We start from the raw sequence: 24,094 nt of genomic DNA, 5'->3' as shown, positions 1-24,094 counted from the left end.
TGAGCCATGCCTCCCAGGTTCATTGTGGGAAAGTTTTAATTACAAATTCAACTTTCTTTAATAAAAACAGCGCTATTTTTCTTGAGTCACTTTTTGTAATTTGTGTATTTCAAGGAATTTGTTCATCTAATTTATAAAAAGTACAGACATAAAATTGGATTTATTTTTTTAAAATATACTTATTATAGTTTATAATCAATATTATTTTGTATTAATTTTAGGTGTATAGTGTATATACTTCTTAATGAAATTTTTATTTTATTTTTAATTGAATTTATTGAGGTGACATTGGTTAATAAAATTATATAGGTTTCAGGGGTTCAATTCTATAACACACCATCTGTATATTCTATTATGTGTTCACCACCCCAAGTCAAGTCTCTTTCCATCACCATTTAGTCCCCCTCTTCTACTTCGTTCTTAAAAATATACTTTTTATTTTGAAATATTTTTAGGTTTACAGAAAAGTTGCAAAGATAACAGAGTACCGTACTTTCTGGCGTATGAGATGACTGGGTGTATAAGATTTTCCTGGGTTAAAAAGTCATTTTATACGCCGGAAAATACGGTATATTGGACTATATTGATGGGATTAGATATAATGGATTAGATATATTGGACTATTATATTTTCCGGCATTTAAGATGACTTTTTAACCCAGGAAAATCTTATACGCTCAGTCGTCTTATACGCCAGAAAATACGGTATCCATATATCCCTCAACCAGTTTCAGTTTCCCCTAATATCTATGTATATAAAAGCCTAAGTGACCATCGCAACCGAATGGATGACCGAACAGGCTGCGTGGGGTGACGAGGCCGGCAGGGGGGTTAGTGAGGGGAGACCAAATGACTGAGCAGCAGGCTGTGAGGGGTGACCAGGCCAGCAGGGGGGGTTAGTGAGGGGCGACCAAAGGACCGAGCAGCAGGCTGCATGGGGCGACCAGGCCGGCAGTGGGGGCAGTTGGGGGTGACCAGGCTGGCAGGGGAGGCAGTAAGGGGCGACCAGGCTGGTGGGAGGGGGCAGTAGGGGGCGACTAGGCTGGCAGGGGGGGCAGTTAGGGGCGACCAGGTTGGCGAGAGGGGGCAGTTGGGGGCAACTAGGCTGGCAGGGGGGGGCAGTTGGGAGTGACCAGGCCAGCAGGGGGGGCAGTTGGGAGTGACCAGGCCAGCAGGGGGGGCAGTTAGGGGCAATCAGGCAGGTGAGCAGTTAGGAGCCAGTGGTCCCAGATTGTGAGAGGGATGTCCGACTGCCGGTTTAGGACATCCCCCAAGGGGTCCTGAATTGGAGAGGGTGCAGGCTGGGCTGAGGGGACCCCCCCACCTCGTGCACGAATTTCATGCACTGTGCCTCTAATATTTTATATAAAACATTTGTCAAAACTAAGAAACCAACACGGGTACATTATTATTAATGTACCAAAATTTATTGTGATTTCACGAGTTTTCCCATTAGTGGCCCTTTCTTATTTCAGGATCTCACTGAGCATTCAGTTGTCATGTCTTCTTAGTATCCTTTGGCCTGTGACAGTTCCTCAGTCTTTTCCATATTTTTATGACCTTGACAGTTTCGAGATGTACTAATCAGGCATTATATAGAATGCCCCTAACTCTGGGTTCATCTGAAGTTTCTGCCATGATTTGACTGGGGTTTTGGAAAGAATAGCAGAGAAGTGATGGATCCCTCTCATGACATCATATCTGGGTTAGATGATATTCACATAACATCACTGGTGATATAAACCCCGATCACTGGATTAAAGGAGTACTTGCTATTTCTCCACTAACATTACTCCTTTTCCCTTTACATACTCTAATTTTTTTTGGAAGTGAGTCGCTAAGTCCAGCCCACACTCATGTGTGTGGATGTTTGGGGTGGGAGTATTAAGCTCCTTTCCTAAGGAGGAGAATATCTACAGATACTATTTGGAATTCTTCAATAAGGAAGATTTGCCTTTTATCCTCTATCCGCTATCTTTTGATTTGTGTCTGCATGATATCTTTTCCAGCCTTTTACTTTTAATTTCTCTCTTTATATTTAAGGTGGAATTCATGTAGACAACATATACCTGGGTCTTATTTTAAAATATAATTTATTAATCTTCTCTAATTAGAGTATTTAGATGATGCACATTTAAATAATAATCAATATAGTTGGGTAAATCTATCATCTTGCTAACTTTTCTATTTGTTCTATCTATGTTGATTCCTTTATCCTTTTCCTCAAAAATCTTTTGGGTGTTCAATATTGGCTTATTAGCCAGATATCTTTATCTTATTTATTTTCCTTAATGGCTCCTTTAAAGTTTACAATATACATCCTTAACTTAATAGTCTGCTCGCAAATAATAGTATACTGGCTACCATATAATTTAAGAACCTTAAAACAGCAAACCTACATTTTCCACCCTTGCCCTGTCCCTGTGCCACCGTAGTCATATACTATAGTATTTTACTTCTAGCTATGTTATTACACACAATACATTGGTGATTTCTACTTTATTTATTTTTTAAAATCTCTATTGTTGAAAGTATTACATATGTCCCCTTTATTCTCCAAATGACCCCTTTTAGCCTGCTCCCGCCCCCCACCCCAGGCCTCCACCACCCTATTGTCTGTTTCCATGGGTTATGTATATATGCATGCAAGTTCTTTGGTTGACCTCTTCCCATCCACCCACTCACCCCCACCTTCCCTCTGAGATTTGACAGTCTGTTCCATGCTTCTATGTCTCTGAATTTTTTTTCATCTTCAACTGTATATTTATTTTATTTTTTAATATATTTTTTATTGTTAATAGTATTACAGATAACTCCTATTCTCCACCCCCCCTCCATTTCTCCCCCTCCTCCCAGCTCCTAGCCACCCCAGGTCTTCACTACCCTATTGCCCGTGTCCATGGGCTATGCATGTAAGTATGTAAGTTCTTTGGTTTATCTCTTCTTGTCCCCCCAACCCCACATTAAGGTATGACAGTCTGTTCCATGCCTCTCTGCTTCGAGTCTTATGAATGAGATCATGTCATACTTGTCTTTCTCTGACTGACTTACTTCACTTGCATAATGCTCTCCAGGCCCCTCCATGCTGTCTTGAAGGGTAAGACAACCTTCTTTTTTACTGCTGCATAGTATTCCATGGTATACATGTATCTTTTTTTACCCACTCATCTACTAATGGGCACTTGGGCTGTTTCCAGATCTTAGCTATTGTAAATTGTGCTGCTATGAATATGGGGATGATTTCTACTTTACTCAATTACCTTTTGTAGAAATTAAAAATGAGAAAAGGAGTCTTACATTCACCCATATATTTACTATTTGTTGCATTCTTCACCCCTTACTGTTCTCTAGGGTATCCTTTTTATTCCATCTGAAGAACTTCCTTTAACATTTCTTGTAGTGCAGGTCTGCTGACAATGATTTCTCTCACTTTTTGTTTTTCTGTGTCTTCATTTGTGAAGGATATTTTCACTAGATATACTATTCTAGTTTGACAAAGTTTTCCTTTATTACTTTAAAAATGTCAATCCACTAACTCTGGCTGTGTAGTTTTTTTACAGGAAGTCTTCTGCCATTACTTCTATTATTTGTGTGTCTTTTTTTTTTTCTCTAGCTAATTTTAAGCTTTTGTTTTTACCACTGGTATTGAGTAATTTCAGGACCTACTCTTGGTGTGGTTTTGTTTGGGTCCATTAAGCTTGAGGTACAGTGTGCTTCTTGGAACTCTGCATTATTCGTTTTCATTACAACTGAAAAAAATGGGCTACAATCTCTTTAAATATTTCTTCTGTCTTTCCTTACCTTCCTCTCCTTTTAGGGCTCAAATTACATGTATGTTAGTCCTCCTGATATTGGGCTATGGGTCCTGAAGGGCCTGTTAACCTTTTCCAGTGTTTTTCCTTTCTCTGCTTCATAGTGAATCGTTTTTACTGGTATGTCTTTGAGTTCATTGATCTTTTAAGATGTGGTGTCTAATATCCTCTTAATTCTATCAGTGCAATTTTCAGTCCAGATATTATATTTTTCACCTCTAGATGTTCCCTCTCATTCTTTTGATATCTTCTGTTTCTCTCCTCATTAAATCCAGGTCTTCCTTTAAATTTATGAGTATATTTTTAATCTTTATAATATCTATCTTAAGGTCCTTGTCTGCTAATTCCATCGTGTCTGTCATTTCTGAATTTGTTTCTATTGATGAATTTTCCTCTTGGTTATGGGTTACATTTTCCTGATTGTCAACGTCTGGTACTTTTTTTTGACAGGCTGCTAGTTACTGTGAATGCTATGTTGTTGAGTGTTAGATTTTGTTGTCTTCTTTTAAAGAGGGTTGAAGTTTATTTTGACAGGCGGTTGAATTTCTTGCATATAAGGTTGATCCTTTTAAGGCTTTTTTTTTTAAAAGGAAATAGTTTTGTTTAAAACTTTTTATTTAAGTTTAACACACATACATAAAAGTACAAATATCATTGGTGTTTTGCTTGAGGATCGCTTGCCGACGGAACTGGCACTAAGATAAAGAATCAGCACATTACCAGCATCCCTGACCCTCTCTCACTGTCCTCAAGGCCTGATTTTTAAGCTTTGTTAGGGAAGGGCTATTTTTGCTCTAGATACTAATTTAGATCCTACCAAGGCTTTGCCTCTAGTGTCTCTGATGAATGTCCTGAGTGATTACGAACATCTTCCTTTTCTGGCGGGTCAGAGCTTGAATGATTCCCAGTCTGTGTGAGCTCCCTCTATAGGTAGGCAGATTAGTCAAGAGGACCCAATTCAGACGTCTGAAGCTCTTTTGCTGAGCAGCTAGCTCCCTTCTGTCTGAATATCTGGCCCACAAATTGAAACCACCACTTCTTCAAATTCAGATCTGTAACCCCTCAACTCAGCAAGACTGTTGTGCTTGGCTGGGGACCCCCGCTCCTGGCCCAGGGTCCAGAAAATGCCTCCAGGCAGAAAGCCAGGGGGACCACAGAACTCATCTTACTTGTTTCCTTTCTCTCAGGGATCATACTCCTGTACTACTTTTGTCCAGTATGTGAAAACAGTTGTTTTCATATTTGTCCTGAGTTTTAGTCATTAATGGCAGGGGCAAAAATCTAGTTCCAATTACTCCATCATGGCTAGAAGCAGAACAAAGGCCTCTTTTAATAAAATTTCCAGCACAAATGCCATGTTTTGCAAGATTTCATCTACCAAAATAACCCAATCCATATGTCCCCTCCATCCTTCCATCTATCTATTCAGTGGCTGCTAGATCCCTGGGAAACATAGATGAATAAAACTTGATTCCTGCCCTCAAAGAACTCACAATTAAAAGGGAAAGCCAGAATGTGTAATAAATTATCCTGCAGGGAGATAAGTATAATTATACAAGCAGAATAAAGAGCTGTGGGGACAGAGGGAAAGACACAGTCAAATCTACTTGGAGATCAGGGAAAGTTTTTACAGCCTAATCTTTAGAGTTACGTATTTTCCAGCGTATAAGACGACTGGGCGTATAAGATTTTCCTGGGTTAAAAAGTCGTTTTATACGCCAGAAAATATGGTAGTCCAATATATCTAATCCATTATATCTAATCCCATCAATATAGTCCAATATACCATATTTTCCGGCGTATAAAACGACTTTTTAACCCAGGAAAATCTTATACGCCCAGTCATCTTATACACCGGGAAAGGACGGTAAGTCTTAAAAAATGAGTCTTGAAGATTGACAGTTGGGCCGGGACATTTGGGAAAAAAGAAACTCTGTATGCAAAGTATGAAGTTATATAACAATAGGTAAGCTTGGAAGAAATACTAACAGTTCCAAACAGCCATAACACAGGGTTTGAAGCAGTGAGGAGAGCGCTAAAGCTCGGGGAAAACGGAAGGGTCACATCATGAAGGAGGGCCTTGAGTGCCATGATAGTAACCATTTGCATCCATAATTCATTAATATCAACCACAGTCTATAGAGCTCTTAGGATATGGTCTACAGATACTATATACATTTAATTCTCACAACGACCTTATAAGGAAGCTAAGGTTCAGAGAGCTTAAGCAATTTGGCCCAAGACCACATGGCTAGTAAGTGAAGAAGCCAGCATCTAAATACAGGTCTAATTCCAAAGCCAATATAAGAAACATGACTCTAAGCTATAGGTGCAGGGAAGTTATGGAAGGATTTTTTGTCTTTAGAAAAAATTTAAAAATTATGAAATGGTTTTAAGTATAGCTAGATTTAGTTAAACATAACTATAACTAAATATAACTAAATTAGGGAAATATAGTTAAATTGATGCTTCAAAAGGTAACTGGTCATGAGAAAGAAGGTCTGGAGTTCCGAGAACCAGTTCAGAAGCAGCTGGTAACAGTGCAGGAGAGAAATAAGGGCTTGGATCAGGGGCGTTCAGGAGGGATGGAGAAGAGGCTTAGAGGGGCAGGAAGTCAGTGAAGGGAAGCCATTGTTTATGCTACAGATGGAACATCCTCACAGGACACAATGATTCCTCAAAACCTCACGGTGAGCTGCGAGCAAAGGTGTAGGAAATGAACCCTCCCAACTGCCTTCACTGAACTGAGACAAAGCTTCCAGAGCCAACAGAGAACTGCAGTGCAATCCTTAGGCCATAGGAAAGCCACAGGTGTCTCCCCCCCCACCCCCCACCCCCCGCTTCCCCTTCCCCACAGATGTGTCACATGCACAGCCACCCATGGGGTCAGACCCCAAGGGCTCGTTACCCACCACGTCATTCGGGAGGCTCTGCAGGTCGTCAAAGGGGGTTTCCAGGGTGTTGGTGTCCACGTTTAGGATCACGACATCATCCAGGGCCATGTTTTGAACTTTCTGCAAATAAAAAATTCCAAAACAGACATCACCGAAGCACCATGAGGACACACATCTTCCCCTGGCCTTCTCTGGGGAAGGGGAATAGGAAACAAAGTGACACTTGACACTTTGGGGTGTGGGCTCCCGCAGGGGCTCACCTGTTGGCTCCCCACTGCATAATAACCAGCACCAACAAAATGATTCGGTAAGTGCTCATTAACAGTGGTCTACGTTCCTTGTCTCAAACCCCAGCCTCTAGGACAGAACTTGGTACCTAAGTAAACATTTCCAGATTCCTCCCAGCAGGAGGGTGGAGCCTCGCTGGTCTGAAACTTCCTGGAGTTGAAATAACACTCCCAGAGGGCAGAATCCTGGAACCCTTCCACTTAATAAGACCAGGAGCCTCAAACTTCTGCTACCAACTTCTCCAGGCCGTGGGGGCCTCGGCCACAAACCTACCAATCAATTCATAAACTTTACTCAAGGCTTACTATGGGCTGAGACCTACAGAGGAGGGACAAGATCGGCTACTTAGAAATTTATTCTCCGCCCAAACCCCAGGACTCATACTAACTGATCGCCTTACTTACAAGGTAAGCGCTATCAGCAAACAGCATTGATAACAGCACACATCACCAGTGTTTCACAAAGCATAGTCCCCATTTTACAGATGAGAACATTGAGACTCCTGATGGATTGCCTAGGGCTCCTTCGCTGCCTCCCTTTGCAATCTGACAGGTTAAACACTTAGCAGTGTGCTGGCGGGAAGTTACAAAAACAGCCTCAGTGACAACCTTTTTCACTAACACACACTTCAGAGCTCACACAGCATTTTCACAAAGATTCTTTCATCTTCAGCAATGTAGCTGCAGGGGAGGTATCACCAGCCCCACTTCAGAGGTGAGAAAATGAGGCTCAGAGAGGTGATGTGGCCTTCCCCACGGTTACGTGGCTACTGTGTGGCTTCTTCTTTTGTAAAACTGAGAGGATAACTGTGACTGCCCTCCTTATCCCACTGCCCCCCCTGGGGCTGCTGGGCACACAGTAGGACTTCTAAATAGCAGCTATTATTATTACTTTTATAATACACACGTCAGCCCGGATTAGTCTGAAAGCTGTAGAGCCAGTGGCTTTAGCGCAGAAGTCCTCTGTCCTTTCTTAGTAATTGCTGGGCTCTCACTTCAAAGACGCTGGCACCAGAAACAGAATCAGGAAGGGGCCACAGGGGGCTGAGCCATAGCTCAGCTGGGGAGGCTTTGACAGCTGAGCTGAGGCCGCTGCACCCGAAATCATCCATCTGTGTATCTGTGTACCTACCTACCTACCTATCTTCTCTCTGATCTTCCAAAGAGTTCCAGATACAAGGGGGTGGGGCCCGGCCACTGGAGAGAGGCTGCAGGGGCTGACGGCAGTGAGCGGGGTGTTGGTGTGGAGCAGTCTGGCACTGTCTCTGGTTCCCGCGGGCCCCAGCAGCACAGACCAGCCCTTGTGGCTCTCCACGGCGGGGCTGGAACAGGCTTTGGATTACTTCCCACTCCTGACTGGAGGACTTGCTGGTTAAGCTATGTGGAGTGTTTACTTTTTCAACAATGGCAGCAAGCTGAAGAAGAGGAAACAACCTGGCCCTTTTTCTGACTGAGCAGGCCAGGGTCCCCTTAGAAACCAAAATGCCCAAGCACCAGGCTCCAGGCAGGAGCTGGGTGGGCACGGTTTCCTCTTGTAGGACAGTGCTGCCTTCCCAGGGGCAAGGCCTCTTCCCAAGGGGCTGTTGGCGTTGGACTCAGGGCCTTCCTGAAGCTCAGGGTCCCAAGGAAAGAATCGGAGGCCAGCTCGGCTGTATGGTGCCTTATCCGTGAAAGGCTCATGGAACAAGGGGAATAAAAAAGGCACAAAACCCCACAAAATACCTCAAACTGCGGGTGGGAGAGGGAGGTGCTGTGGAGAAGGAAGTTGGATCCTTATAGGGTTCAGGTCATTTAATCCTGTCCACGTTATGAGGGAGATACCATGGTAACAAGAAGGAAACAGGGCTCAAGGAGGTCAAACCAACTGCCCAAGTCATACAGCTAGTGAGCAGCAGAGCTGGCGTCTGCGCCGAGTCTGACTCAAAAGCCTGACTCTGTAAAGACGTCCCAGAAAAGTAGCCGAGGCTGGGCGTGCAGTTATGTTAACCCGCTCAGGACCTGTGTTCTCTTGCCTTTTGTGTCATAAAAATTACAGAGGCCTACTATACAAAAATGGGAAAGACACCAAAGTTCAAAGAAGAAAATGATGGTTACCCTCACCCTCCATTTGGAGGTAACATTTCTGTGTATTTCTTTCCACATTCCTCTGCCCCAATCCCTACTTTTAAAAAACACAGTTGAAACAATTCTTAATGTTTCTTTCTGACTCTCTCATTTATTACCATATAAGCAATGCTCCACTTCATTAAAACCTTTGTAAAGATCATTACTAATTGTTACAAAATGTTTCACTTCATGGAAACAAACCCATCCAAGATTCTTTGTTGGTGATTATATCCAGTTGTTAAGACATTATTATATGTAATACTGTCCTGAAATCTGTAGGCACAAAGCCTTGTGCTTTAGGATGGATTCCTAGAAGTGGAATTTACTTTCTACTTCTTAAAAAGTGTCCCTCTCAAACTCAACTTTGAAAAAGATAGCTTTACTTCCAATTATTTTAAAGTCATTTCATCCACAGCTTGTGTTTCCTACTCTAAGTGGAGAAAAATCAGCAAAGACACGAGCAGATGTCAAAATAGTCCTCCAAAAACTCTACCCAATTAAAACACTTACTAGTACCGCAGCACACCGAGACGGCTCTCCGGTAGCTTGTCCCACCAACACATTCCCTCTCTTTTTAGTTACAACATATGCCAAAGCTCCTGCCAGCTGCAAACCCTCCCCTCACCAGACTCTATAGGCTTTTTTTCAGAAAGAAGAAAAAAAATACTGACATGCACAATGCTTTCCAAATGGCATTTCTTGCACAGAGAAATACACAAAAGTGGCATCTTCCCATAAACATTGTTAATAAAAAATGGCTTTCCCTTTATGCTTTGTCACAGACAGACTTAGTCTGACCCCTGCCTTTCAGGACCAGGAGTTGGTCATGGCAGCCGAGAGGAGTAAGTGTCACGTCTGGATTGCCCTTTACCTCTTGGGTTGCCTGAGGCAATTCACTTGACCTCTTAAATCCCCCAAGTTTTCACCTGTCATACAGGGATCATGCCAGTACCCACCTCATCGAGTTGTGAGGATAAGGTAAGCGCATGTATGTAAAAGAGTTCGCATGATTCCCAGGACATCCATAATGGGCATTCGCCTAACAGTGGCTCAGTTGCCTGTGTGTCCCCTCTCCTGAGTCCCCGAGAACTCAGAGGAGCCTGGCTAGCCTCACTCCATAGGGCCAGAGGTAGCAGGACGTTTGCCTTTCCCTGTGTATCCCTGTGGCTATTCCCACAACCACAATAAGAAGTCAATCTAGAGTTCTGTATACAAGTGTTCAATTCCTCCCCTCGTCTGTGGGCTTCTTGGGGTCACGAGATGGATCTCTGTACTCTCAGCACCCACCCCAAGTTAGGCAATTCTTGAATGAATGAATGAATGAATGAGAGGCAGAACAACCTTTAGGCGAAGAACACAGGATCCGGAAGCGGGTCAGAGTTGTAATCCAGCTCCACCACTCACCAGCTGTGTAAACTTGGGCACTTCACTTAATCTCTCTGGGCCTCAGTTTCTTCCTCTATAAACTGGGGACAATAGTGCCTACCTCATCAGCTTGTTATAAAGATTAAATGGGCTACATAATCCTTTTAAGGTACTTAGAGTTGTGCCTGGCACATGAGCAGCTTAACATAAACATTTGTTAAATAAAAAGGAACAATCTTTTGAGGGTAATGGGAATATTCTACATCTTTACTGTGGTGGCAGTAGTTTCATGAACAAATCATACATTTTAAATGGTTGGTTTGTTGTAAATAAATTATACCCCAACGAAGTTGATAAACACATTAGTACTATGTCCAGAACATAGAATAAAATCATGATAGGCTATAAAAAATAACAATGCACGAATGATGGTGAATGCTACACGACAAGGTAATTTTTCCCTAGGCCATCACCCAATGTGCATTCTGATTTGCAGCTGTGTTTGGCTCCCTGCCTTCCTCTTTCCTTTTTTGTCTAGTCCAGGATTTTTTAAAACTTTGTTTCCCACTTATGCCCTTAAAATAAACATGGAAATCCAATGCTCCTAGAAATTCTGATATACTTCCCTACACAAAAGTTGGGTCCCCTTGAGAATCACTCTACTATAGCTAGGAAGACTTTACTGAGCCTGACTTTCTAAAGTTGGTATATGGAGACAAGGAGTTTCCCCCTAAAATATAAAATGTTACCTACCCTTGTTCAAACCGCACCAGCCCCCCACCCAGTTTGGGGGTGATCCTGCCTGTCCAGGGAGAAGACTGGGCAGCTAGTGACAAAAGACAGGACTTAGAACCATGTCTTAAAGTGAAGAGAAGTGTTTGCACTGACAGTGTAACCCAGGAGACACGAAGAGTGGTCAGGAGCACCTTGCGCTCCCTGGCTGAGGAAGCCGAGCACTGGGGTGGAGCAGGGCCCAGCTCCACCTGTGCTCCTCGGCTAAGCACTGATCTAGGATGGAGGTGGTGGGTCCTGAGGCGGCACACGTGGGGTAAATGAGCAGCATGTAGTGGTTCTTTTCTGTTGTCCTTCCACCAGGACCATCGTCAGGACAGGGCATGTCTTATTTGTCCCTGCATCTCCTGTGCCCAGCACCATGCCTGCAGAGGGAAAGTGCCCACTAATTGGAGAATGAATGAAGTACTGTGCCTGGATTCACTCTACTGGGAGGCAGGCCTTGCAGCAGATGTCAACGTAAGCCCAAACAGACAACGGAAGCCCAGTGTAAGCAAATTGGAGTTTGCTCAAGGACGTGCAATGGGAATAACAATAATGATGGCAATGATAACAATCATGTGAAATTACCATGATTAATTAGTGTAGAATTAATTCGCAGTTGACACAGGAGGCGAGATAGGAGTTAATGTGGTGGTTAAGATGACCGTGGGTTCTGGAATCAGCCAGCCAGATTCAAGCCTTGCCTCTGCTACTGTGTTACCAAGTTCTTACCTATAAAGTGGGGATAATACCACCTACTGCACAGCTGTGTTGTGAGGGCTGAGCTAGTTTGTATAAAGACTTAACACAGTGCCTGACTGCGGTGAGTAAGCAATACATGGGAGAGGGGAGCGATGAAATGTGAGTCTCTATCCTTGCAGTTTGAAAGTTATATCAATAAATGGATTAGAGTTCCAAGACTAAGAATTTAAACACCTGATTCTTAGACCAAAGGTTACTTTATACTACCACCAACCTACCGTTATTTTCTGGGCTATCTCAAAAATATGAGCACATTCCTGGAGCTAGACTGCCAGAGCCTGAATCCCAACTCCGCCAGCGACAACTGTGCTACCTTGGGCAAACCTTTTATTCACCTCCCCTCCCCCCATGCCTCAGTTTCCTCATCTGTATAGGATTAAAATAGTACTGACACCCAGGATAATGGTTACCCTTGGGTGGGAGGAAGAATGATTACAAGAGGGCAAGAAGGACTTCTGGACGGCTGGTGGTATTTCTTGATCTGGTTACATGGTGTGCCTCCCTTATAAACACACATCTTGCTGTACACTTTGGATGAGTGCACTTTTCCCTATAAATCTCACATTTCAATAAAATGTTTACAAAAAGTAAGTAATATGAAGTCATTACTTATAAGATTGTTACAGTGATTAGATGAGTTAACATGAATAGTACTTATGATAGTGTTTAGTATCTAACAAGCACTGGGTATTAACTTATGATGAAAAATAAGATAGCAATAATTCTATTGTTAAAAAAGGATTCAATGTAGAATATTTTCACTGTCAGACAATTAGTTTGCAACACACACAGCTTCTTTAATCTGTCCTGTTCCCTCTCCAGTGAGGAGCAAAGCTGCAACATTCTTGGGTACCTTCTGAGACACTTGTAGTCTGGAGTCAGCTTGGTTTGGGAGAGCAGCAGGAACATGAATCAGATGGACTGGGTTTTCGATTCTATCTTGTTCAATTCTTACTCAGGACCCAGTGCAGGTTATAACCTAGAAGAGCCTCAGTTTCTTCATTTATAAAATGGGGCTATAACGACTCAGTACATAGACTTGTGAGAAGATTAAGTAAAAAGAAAAATAGAAATGTTTATTTTGCACATACATGGCCATGTTCCCATGTGCCCAGGGTGCTGGCCTTGACCACAGGCAGGACTTCTCTCTGCTGGAATGACCCCTGAGGCCCATAAGCACAGTCTCCTCTCCTATGGCCAAGCCAGCACCTCTGAGACTAGCAACTAGACCACCAAGCAAAGGGCATTGGCTCAGACCGACTTCCTGCAAGGACACTTTGCTTCAAGAGGACACAGCCTCCTCCTGAGTCTGAGGGTTATCATACCCACAACACACTGCTTTGGCTCCAAGATATGCAGATTTCCTCTATGAGACAGGTACAATCAACCAGGCTCCTTCATTATACTTTGCCTCCCTTAAGTCTGACCTCTCGGCAGTTTTTTTGTTTTGTTTTCAAATTTCAAGGGTGAATATGGTTAAAACTAAATAAAAAATTACATCTTAATAGTTTGTTAATCCAAACTTTATCCTCACTGACTGTTACTGGGCTTCATGAATTCACCTCTTAGGTTAACTGTACTCCTGGTTATGTGATATGTGGAGTTAGAGCTGACTTTACTGGGGCCTGGGCAGGCCAGGACGGCGTTACATGCTCTGCGTCTATCCTCTTACCGACTTTCACAGCAACAAAGTGAGAGCTAGGGCTGATGTGTTCCTCCCATGGCCCAACCCTTCACATGTGCCATTTCATATAATGCTCATGACACCTAGGTGGAGAGACAAGGAGACTGAGGGTCAGACAAGTAAAATAACTTGTCCAAAGTCCTCCAACTTAGAAGTAGTGGAGCTGAACACTGAACCCAGTTGAACACCAATACCTTTGTACTACCCAACTCCTCTTACTAATTGCTCTGACACATTGTTTTGATCGACAGAGGTATTGAGCAACTGTAATTTAACAGATGTTTGCTAGGCAAGTACCAGAAGAATAGTCCTTAAGTAGCTTGGTGATTGGCCCAGGCTCTATTAAAGTTCCCAGGGGAGAGGATTTCCAAAGGAATATCATACCCATTTGATGGATAAGAAAATGAAGGCTAAAGAGATTAAACAGTTTGCTTATATTTATACAACCGGCTTTTGTCAGAAAAAGGATCTGAATCAATGTTCTTTCCACTATTCAGCACAAAGTGTGCTCAAATGCACGTGCATGTATAAGAGCACATAACAAAGAACAGCATGGGGAGCTGGTGGCCGCCTAGGAGGGAAGGAGAGAGAAATCAGAGGGAAAGTAGAAAGGACAGGAAAAGGAAAGGCAAATATTCTGTATTCTAAACTCTTGATTCCCTCCTGAAATCTCGGATATACACCGAGGGAAGAGTGACATTTTCTTCCCGTCCGCAGGCCCCAGAGGTCACTGAGCTGCCAAGCAGTTGATAAACGCAGTGGCTTTTCTTTGGAGCCAGGAGTCACTGATTTGCTCCTTCCTGTTCCACAAAATTAAAAATCCAAGCCCGACAGTTCAGAGGACCCCCGAAAACACTGCTGGAATTTCCCAGTGTGCTTTAAACAGAAACAGAAGCTTGGCAGGGGAGGGAAGTGCTGTAAGCACCTCCTGGGTCAGGCCAAATCCACTCCTCACAAGGTAATAAGCACTGACTCTCATTAACAAATCCAGAGATTTCCAACCCAGGTCAGCAAAGGGGCTGACTATTCATCCACTAGACATTCATTCATTCACCCATTCAGTCAGTCATTCATGTCAACTTTATGCTGGGTCTTAAGGGCAGAGAGCTAAGACATGATCTCTAAACTCAAGGGTCTCCCAGCCTACGTGTGGGAGGACGTGGATGAGTGGTGGGATAAATTATAACCAACTAAGAAAAGACACGGTGATGTGTAGTAGAAGAGACCTCACTGGTGGACCATCTCCATTCACATGGAGCTTGCTTGATTCCCTCCCTGGCTGGTCCTAGGCCCAGGGTCAGGAAGTCCCCACGGCTGGCTCACTCACTCACTAGCTAGTTAGCTTTAGGCAAGGCATTTAACTCCTTCAGCATCAATTTCATTCTCCGTGAATGGGGGTCACAATCCTACCATTCAGGATTGTTGAGAAGAGGAAGGGAGATGCTGTAGGCCCTGCAGGTCATAGAGCGCCAGCCATAAGGCAGAAGCTTGGTGAGTGCCAGCCCGTCTCCTTCTAAGAGCTTGGTTCTGCCAGCTCTGCTGGGGCTCATTCTACAAGTCTAGCCTGGCCTCCTCTCTGCCCTCAGAATGGACACCTCTGACTCTGATGGTGTTTTGCCTTAAACTGAAGCAGCTTTCCCACTGCTGGAGACTCCATTTCCTCATGTGTAAAAAGAGGATGAGGATGGTGTCAACCTCTCACACCACGGCTGCAAAGCACAGACAAAAGATGAGATGGCAGAGAGCTTGGTAAACTGTGAAGGCCCAGGCATAGAGCACCATGATTATCTCTATCTCGCAAGACCCTGCTCTTCCATAAAGCCTCCTGACTACTTCCTCTCTCTACTCCTAAGCCAGGCACAGGGGGCAACATATACTTGGATCCTCAATTAAAACTTGTTGCCCTAGCTGGTTTGGCTCAGTGGATAGAGTGTAGGCCTGCGGACTGAAGGGTCCCGGGTTTGATTCCGGTCAGGAGCATGTGCCCGGGTTGTAAGCTCGATCCCCAGTGGGGGGGCATGCAGGAAGCAGCTGATTGATGATTCTCTCTCATCATTGATGTTTCTCTCTCTCCCTCTGCTTTCCTCTCTGAAATCAATAAAAATATATTAAAAAAAACTTGTTTAGTGACGTTTCTAATGGTTTCATGTGTACCTGTCACTTTTCCCCTTAAAAAACTGTTTTAACCTTACTACATTCACATATACTACAAGAATGCTTACCACTGTCATCTATAAAATACTGCAGAGTTTTAAATACTATGTCTTAAAATATATTATTTCATCTGATCCTCAAAGCAACATCATGGAATAGGTATTATTATTATTACCATTTTACAGAAGAGAAAACTGAAGCTCCTTCCCCAGGCCCTGGAGTAATAACAGAGCTGGGATTTGAGCTTGGGACTGCCAGGTCCCAAAGCCTGGTCCCCTTGTCCCCACTGTGTAGCCCCCTCTACTTTCTGGCTTAGCAAATACTGAGGACACCAACCAGGTCACATATTTCTCCTGTAACTTCCATGGGTAGCCTTATCATAGCCTAGATACGTAATAGCAAACAGATCCTAAAAGCGGGCCAGTGTCTAATTTTTCTTTTGTACACATTAAAACATTTCACACAACAAAATAATTGGGTTTGAATTCTAGTCCTGCTAATTGTTAGCTGTGTGACTTTGGACAAGTTACTTAACTTCTCTGTGTCCAGATTTCATCACCTGTACAATAGGGTCACCACTACTAGAGCACAGACTTGTTGTGAAAATTAAATAATGAATATAATACAGCTGGCAGTATTTCAAAAATAGTATCCATCCAAATTTGAAACGATGAAACTTGAATTTAAGAGTTTCACTGGGGGTATAAAGAGATGTTGATTTCCTAGTCCCAAAATGGTTTGGGGTCACCTTCTAATAAAACAGGGCCTCATTCCTCCCACATAACTGCCACTTGCCATCATTCATTCATCACTAAGCACAGAAAACCTGGACTCCCATCTCCACCTGCCTTTTATTTGAAATGTCAATTTTTAAAGAGTAGAGAGGTTGGAAACCCAATTTAACAAGCACACTGAAACATTGTTTATTGCCCCCATAAACATGGCTTAGTGAGAATTACGGACTTAATCAGAGTGAACTTATCTCCCGGTGAAAAGGAACACTTTAAATTTCAGAAATGGCACCTTCACTGTGAAAATCTCTTAACTTTTCAAACAAACTACAGGGGGTCCTAAACATATGGGCAGTAAAGGGGTAGCCATTACTGTGATTTGTCTTGCCCAAGAGCCAAGGAGCCCTGAAGGTCCATAACAACTTTAAGATCTAGAAACAATATTTGGAAAATCATATTTAGGAGACGTGTCTCTAAAAACCCACGAAAGGTCTGCGGAGTGGGAAGTAATGTCTGTCCAGTTGCTTGGGGCTGCCCAGAAGAAAGGCCCCCGGAGCCTTTAGAACAGGCCTATTTCGTAAGCAGCAGCACTGGGAAAGCACAACGCTCCTCCTGCGCATAAGCTGAAGCATTTAGTAATAGGTCATATTTGGTGACCTGCTTTTCAGAAGAGAGGTGCCACCTAGTCCCAAAGGCTACTAAATGGTCTGAGTGATTTTTTTTTTCTTCTTAAACAAACTATTCCAGAGGATGAAGTCCTGTGAACCCCACTTCCCAGTCTGCAGCATCATTAGGACAGCTCTGCCATTCCAGGAAAGGTTTTCATGAAGACACCCCATTTTGCAGGGAATGTATTGGCCTGGATGCCAGAGGCAGGAAAGGCTACAGATATAAAATTTTATTATTTCAGTGCCCCAGTAGCAGCCAGGAGGACTTAATGAAATCACTAAGATTTACAATCTGAAGTAGCTATTGCACAGACAGATATGATTAAGGGAGCTGCGCCCTCTGACCTTTCAACTCTTTGATCCTCACACAGCAGGTGGCCTGGAGCCCCCTCCTGGGCATCTTCCCTTTCTTCCGACACTGCTGAACCTTGATGTTCAATAAGCCTGACCCTACACAGGTGACTCTCATGCTGCTTATCACCAGCAGCTGCTGCTAATGGAATGGCCCAAATCCCTTGGCCTCAAAACTCTACCCTAGAGATGGGGGGAGAGCAATCTGCACTGCAGTGTCCAAATGGTGCTGAAATGATGTTCAGTAATTCAGCCCAAGTCCACTTGTTTGCAATGCTTAACAATGTCATTACCAAAAACTGTCCTAGAAATGGAACTCTGTCTCCTCCAATTTATACTTTGAGTTAGAAAAAAAAAAAATCACCTTTTAAAAAATAAATCTCAAACAAAAAAAAATCAACCCCAAAGTCTCAAATGCATCTCTCAGAACTTCCCTAAAACCATGTGGAGCAAATTTATACCAATGAAAATCAAAACAATTTTTGGAAACCTAAAATTGACTGTTTTCAGTTCCATGAAATTTCATTTAAAAAAGCCCATATGCCAAAATGTCCAAATTCTCTTATTTTTAAAAATTGGGATGACTTCCAAAATCATAGCTATCTTTTTCTTCCCTTTTTTTTTCTTCTAAAGCGAAGGATGGGTAATGTGCATATGTACTTATCAAGCTTCACAATTTAACCCATTCGGCCAGTATAAAATAGCTGCAATAAAATGCTGAAGAGGCAGGATATACATTTATTATTGCTGGATCTTTCAAAGCAATTGATGCCAAGGTTTAACATATTCTATTTGGTTAAAGATGTGTCCAGGAGTCTAGGCACCCCAGTCCTAAGCTTTTAGTTTTTCCAGATATTTGGATTTATGGAGGAAAGAATTTTAGGCAGGACACATAAACCTGTGGAATGTTGATAACTTCCAACCACAAAAGAAAACTTTAGTGTCACTGTTCACCATACCTAGGAAAAGCCCTGAGCCAATGCCTTTGATTCTAAACAAACATAACATGGTGGCCCCACTCTTTGCCTGGTCATTAATGTCTGAATTCAATTGGCAAAGAAAACCCCCCACTTCTTTGGTAGTCTAAAATGGCATATATCTTAAATATTCAACTTTAAATTCACTTTGAGATTAGGTGAGAATCAAACAATATGTAAGGGGAGGCTTATAGAGTTCAATTTCAGCCACATGTTTCTCTATGGATGTTCAAGTTCAGTATAGAGAGCAGTTTATGAAGAGATTAGTTTAGCAGGGAAAAAAAGGTATGGTTACTACATAGAGTTTGACCACTTTGTATAAAACTATTAAACTAGTTTCTTCAGAGATACCTATTGGAAATACTTTCTTAATAATAATACCTACTATTGAGCGAGGGACTACTAATGTGCATGGAACTTTAGTTGTACTGTTTTGAATTGTCATCACTTTAAGGCAGTTGTTCCCATTCTGCAGATGGGGACACAAAGGCACACATGCACAGAAGCTCAGTAACTTGCCCAAGTTGCACACAGACAAATGGTGGAGCTGGGATTCAAACTCAGGCTCATTGCCTGCCCCCAAACTGAAAACAAACAAAAAAATCCTAAACAATAACATCAATAATTTGTGCAGAAAATGCTGGGTTTCAGCTTGCCTACACATTGCCGTGGCTCATTTAAAGGCCTTCTGAATCAATTATTTTAGGTCATTAAGAGGAAGTTTAATTTGGTTGACAAACACCCCCACTGTGGTGACCTCACATATCAACAACAAATGCCTGATGGTCACAAACCCATACCATGAGTCTACTGAGCATGGTGTTAAACAAAACCACATGTGCCCAGATTCCAAGTGGGATTTGACTAGGCCAAGGGTACCGCTCTTCAATCATCACGCTGTTGGTCTCTTAGCTCCCCCAACGGCCCCGCCCCTAATCACTTGCAAGGAGTTTATGAAAAGAAGTCACCAGTCCTATGTGGCTGTGCTCAGTTAAAAGTGCCTTTAAGCTAATGTCAAGTTAGGAAAGCCACTCATTAAAAAATACAAAAAGAGGCTGAAAAAGAAGGCAGAGCCAATCTTTTTTTTTTTTTTTTTTGGGGGGGGGGGCGGGATACGAATTTTATTTATTTATTTTATTGGGGGTGACATTGGTTCACAAACCCATACAGGTTTCAAGTGTACAACTCAACAAAATATCTGCACACTGCATTGTGCACCCACCGCCCAAAGCAAAGTCTCCTTCCACGCCACCCCCCCTTATCCCTGCTTTGCACACTTCCACCTACCTTCACCCCCTGCAGAGCCAATCTTAAGCAGATGTCTTTTAGCTTGTTTTAAAGAAAAATGATCCATTCTACATGCATATTCTATTGATACACATATACAGTAGTCCCCCTTTACCTGTGGTTTTGCTTTCCATGGTTTTAGTTACTTGCAGTCAACCATGGACCAAGAATATTAAATGGAAAATTTGAGATATTTTGAGAGAGAGATATTACATTCACATACTTTTTATTACAGTATATTGTTATAATTATTCTATTTTATATTGTTTATTATTAATCTTTTACTATGCTTAATTTATAAATTGAACTTTATGATAGGTATGTTTATATGAAAAAACAGTATATATGGGTGGGGTAAAAGTTTAGTTGTTCATATGGAAAATAATACAATAATTAATAATAATACAAGCATAAACTGTGTTTTACATACAACTGTAAACCTACTTTTGCCAAATCCTGTATAGGGTTCAGGACTATCTGTGGTTTCAGGCATCCAGTGGGGGTCTTAGAATGTGTCCCTGTGGATAAGGGGGACTGCTATAATAACGTCCATTTTTTTGGTACCTGACAAATTTGCTCATTTACTCCTTACTAAAAACTCTTACAAAGTGGGAAACCTACCCATTTACTAGTATAAGCGAGGAGTCTGAGGCTCAGAGAGGCACCTTAACATTCCTTCTGCAAAATCGGCATCTCCCTCAAAGGTGTGACAATTAGAAATCATATGGCTCAAGTGCAGTATTTCCAACAGGCATCTCTTAGGAGGATAACATAATAGTAATTTTATACAAAGTGGTCATCCTGTGTGACAGTCACCATACGTTTATCTCCCTGCTAAACTGATCTCCTGTTTAAACAGAGTTATGTTTAAAATCACCTGGTAGTGGTGGGGCTAGAATTTGAATCCGGGTCCACATAACATAGAGCCCAGAGTTCTTCCATTCTGCTACATAGTGTCATGAAGACACACTACTCTGTATCTTAATCTGACTGGAATTTGATTAATTCAAGCTTCTCCTTGTAACAAATGATAAACTTTACATTTTCTTTGAAGTCAGTTTTAACACTGCTAAATAGAACTTACATATAATGACTGTCTAAGTAATGATAGGATAACTGGAAAACAAAAGCATCAATGATGGTTTCACATTTTTTCTACTGGGATTCTCCCTCGCACGTTACTCAGTTTTTCTGAAATATAACAGAGGCTCATCTCATCTCATCTCACAAGAGAACATTTCAGTCACAACAAATTAGCCTGAAAATGTACTGACTGTAAGAGATACTGAAATCAGCCAGAAGTACTTATTCCTTTGATTACATAAGTTACTAGTGCTTTAAATTGTCTTATATTAACTAATTCCAACAATAAGGTAAGTGACATTTAAGATCACGCTCATTTGAAATGCAGATACACAGAGGAGGGAGCTCCCAGGGGAAACCTATCAGGTGAGATGCAGGACCACCTCCCGGCCCTCAGGTGAACAGAGCTGCTCCGCTTTTGTTCCAAATGCTCTGGATGAGACAGACTCACATATGATGATTTCCAGGATAACAAATAACATGCTAAGAAACTCAAGCAAAACCAAACCACTTACTGTCCAATTACTTTTTTCTTTATATAATTAAGCAAACGTCACCGTTCCACAGATCTAAACTTTGCCTCTTATTTTTATACTAGAGGCATGGTACGTGAATTTGTGCACGGGTGGGGTCCCTGGGCCTGGCTAGCGATCGGGGCTGATTGAGGCCGTCCCCATCGGGACCGATCGGGACTGGCTGGCTGGGGAGAGGGACCGCAGGAGGTTGGCTGGCTGTGGGAGCACACTGACCAACAGGGGGCAGCTCCTGCATTGAGCGTCTGCCCCCTGGTGGTCAGTGCACATCATAGCGACCAGTTGACCGGTCTTAACGGTCACTTAGGCTTTTATATATATATAGATTACCAATTGGGAAGAATAACGTTTTGTATGGCATCTTTAAAAAGCTCTTCACATCCACTATGTCAGTTAATTCTCACAACTCTTTGTGATGGATAACATAATCTTAATTTTTCCGATGAAAGAATGGAGCCATGGCGAGGCTAAGTAACCCAGCCCTAGTCACAAGTGTGCGCAGAGCTTTTCTCCAGAGAAACAGGAGGCTGCCAGACTCGAGTGCTCCCTTTCCTCACCTCAGCTCTCAGTACATGACACCAAGGCCACCCCGAGAAGGAAAAGCTCAGGCAAAGGAGGGGCCTCTCCGCCCAGGACTGGGGCAGGCCTGGCATAATCCACACAGCCTGACGGGAGGGTGCACAGAGCAGACGCTCAGGGGGCTGAGGGCCTGGATGCAACTTATATTGCATCTCTGATCCTTGGCGTCCCCCATTTGCAAATATGGCTAGCTCCTAAGAGATTCTGAGAAATGCTCACTATTGAAACAGGTCAAGTACCTGATACAGTGTCTGATTGAGCAAGGACTCACACGTCAGTTCCCTCCCAGCCCTCTCCCTTCTTGTTGAAGCTCTCTCCATGAACCTATGACTGAAACTACCAGGTGGAATTTTTCATGCAAATTAATCATATAAAGCAGGAATATGATTAATTAGCACTAGCAAATAACTGAATTTTTTAATTCTTGTGAGGACACATAAGCCAGTCACCACTGATAAGGAAATATAATTACAGCTCAGTGTTTTGCACCAATCACAGCATCTTACCACTATCTGCCTGTGGAGTCCGGCAAGGAAAATGGTACAATGGCAAGCAGGAAACACTCTTCTTCACTCACTATGAAACTGTTTAAAAATAAATATCCCCCAAACAAACAAAGGATCAAACAAAGGATTAAAGATTTTCTCTTTGGGTGATTGGGGAGATATGGATCCCAGAAACCAAGAGGAACTTTGACTCGGCACCTGGATGCTGTGCCTGGATGGTGGTTCGGTGCTGTTGTAAGCAGTTGGCGCATCTGCAAAATCAGCTCCAAGAGCCCCAGCTAAGCCTTCCCAGATACAAATGGTGAGAAGGGGAGAGGACTGCTGTGAGCTTATCCTGTGTCTGCGTGCACCCGTAACAGGCCTCCTGAAAATGCACTGGGGCGGGGGCGGGGGCGGGGGTGAGAGGTAGTAAGCCTGCACACATGGTACCTGGGTCTCACTCCCCCTGTTCCTACTGCCTGGAACTATCACTTAGTATATAGCCTAAATTTATATCCTCAAACTGGGCTGTAGAAAAAATATCTAATTCATAAAAAGTACTTGGAAACAGAGAGGGAAAGTCAGAATCTAGTAAAAGTGGTGCTTAAAACCTCGAAGAAAGCCATCACTACAAACACTTCTGCCACGACTTAGTAGCAAGGGAACCATTCGGAAGCTTGGGTTTGGGATGCTAACACATCTGAATTTTATGTATGTGGTCATGGTGTGTAATTTACTTAAGAATTACCTTGATCTTTACAAATATCAACTTACTTTATTAACATGGTTAAGCAGTTTCCAAGCATTTTATATGGAAGGACTGGGTTTCTAATGGCCCAGAAGGAGAAGGCCTGACCATGTCCCTCCCCTATTTACACTCTTCAATGGCTCTCCATTGCCCTATAAAGTTCAGACTCTTTAACACGGCTTACAAGGCCCTGGATGGCTGGCCCTTGCCTGCCTGCCTCAGCTCTCCTCTCTCCCTTCATACTTATGTTCCTATCAGACACTGAACTACTCTTACTTCCTGGAAAACTCCATGGGCAACACTTTAAGTCTTTGTAGATGCCGCTACCTGTTCCCATGGCTGAATTCTTATTTATGTTAGATTTCAGTTTAGGCATTCCCTTCCTCTGAGAGGCACAGCCCTCAAGGCCAGGTTCAGTGTCTGTCCTACCAGAGCCTGTGGCATCCCACATTCACTGCAGTTCTTTCTACTTGTTTACACCTGCTCTAGACACACCTCTCTGAAGGTGGGATTATGTCACATCCACTATTGTATATAGACTCCTAGAATGAGGCCATGGCTGGCACACAGAAGGCTCTCAAAACATGACTGTGGAAGGGATGCTTACTGCACACCTACTGCGGGTCAGACACTGGGCTATGTTGGACATATACAGGGCTCATTTACGTAATCCGCGTCACAATCCTAAAAGGTGGGTACTGACTGCTATTACAGAGGAAGAAACGGATACAGAGAGACAAAGTACCATGCCTTGTTTACAGCAGGGGGTGGTCAAGCAGGGGACTGTTAGTAAATTTATCAAGTTCTACAAACGT

The 24,094-nt window shown here is 42.8% G+C and overlaps 1 protein-coding gene across 14 annotated transcripts in view; it reads right to left on the bottom strand.

Annotated features, from left to right (window-relative positions):
• Positions 1 to 24,094, bottom strand: part of DENND1A (DENN domain containing 1A) — a 470,320-nt gene that overhangs the window by 159,528 nt on the left and 286,698 nt on the right. For all 14 annotated transcript variants that reach the window (XM_079791022.1, XM_079791014.1, XM_079791024.1 and 11 more), the window contains one exon: positions 6,724 to 6,825. In XM_079791022.1, the coding sequence (XP_079647148.1) occupies positions 6,724 to 6,825 (102 nt within the window). The remainder of the gene's footprint in view (positions 1 to 6,723; positions 6,826 to 24,094) is intronic.

Source organism: Cnephaeus nilssonii (genome assembly GCF_951640355.1).
Source record: "Cnephaeus nilssonii genome assembly, chromosome: 14".
In the NCBI taxonomy this organism is placed as follows: domain Eukaryota; kingdom Metazoa; phylum Chordata; class Mammalia; order Chiroptera; family Vespertilionidae; genus Cnephaeus; species Cnephaeus nilssonii.
This window is presented reverse-complemented; position numbering and strand designations above follow the sequence as displayed.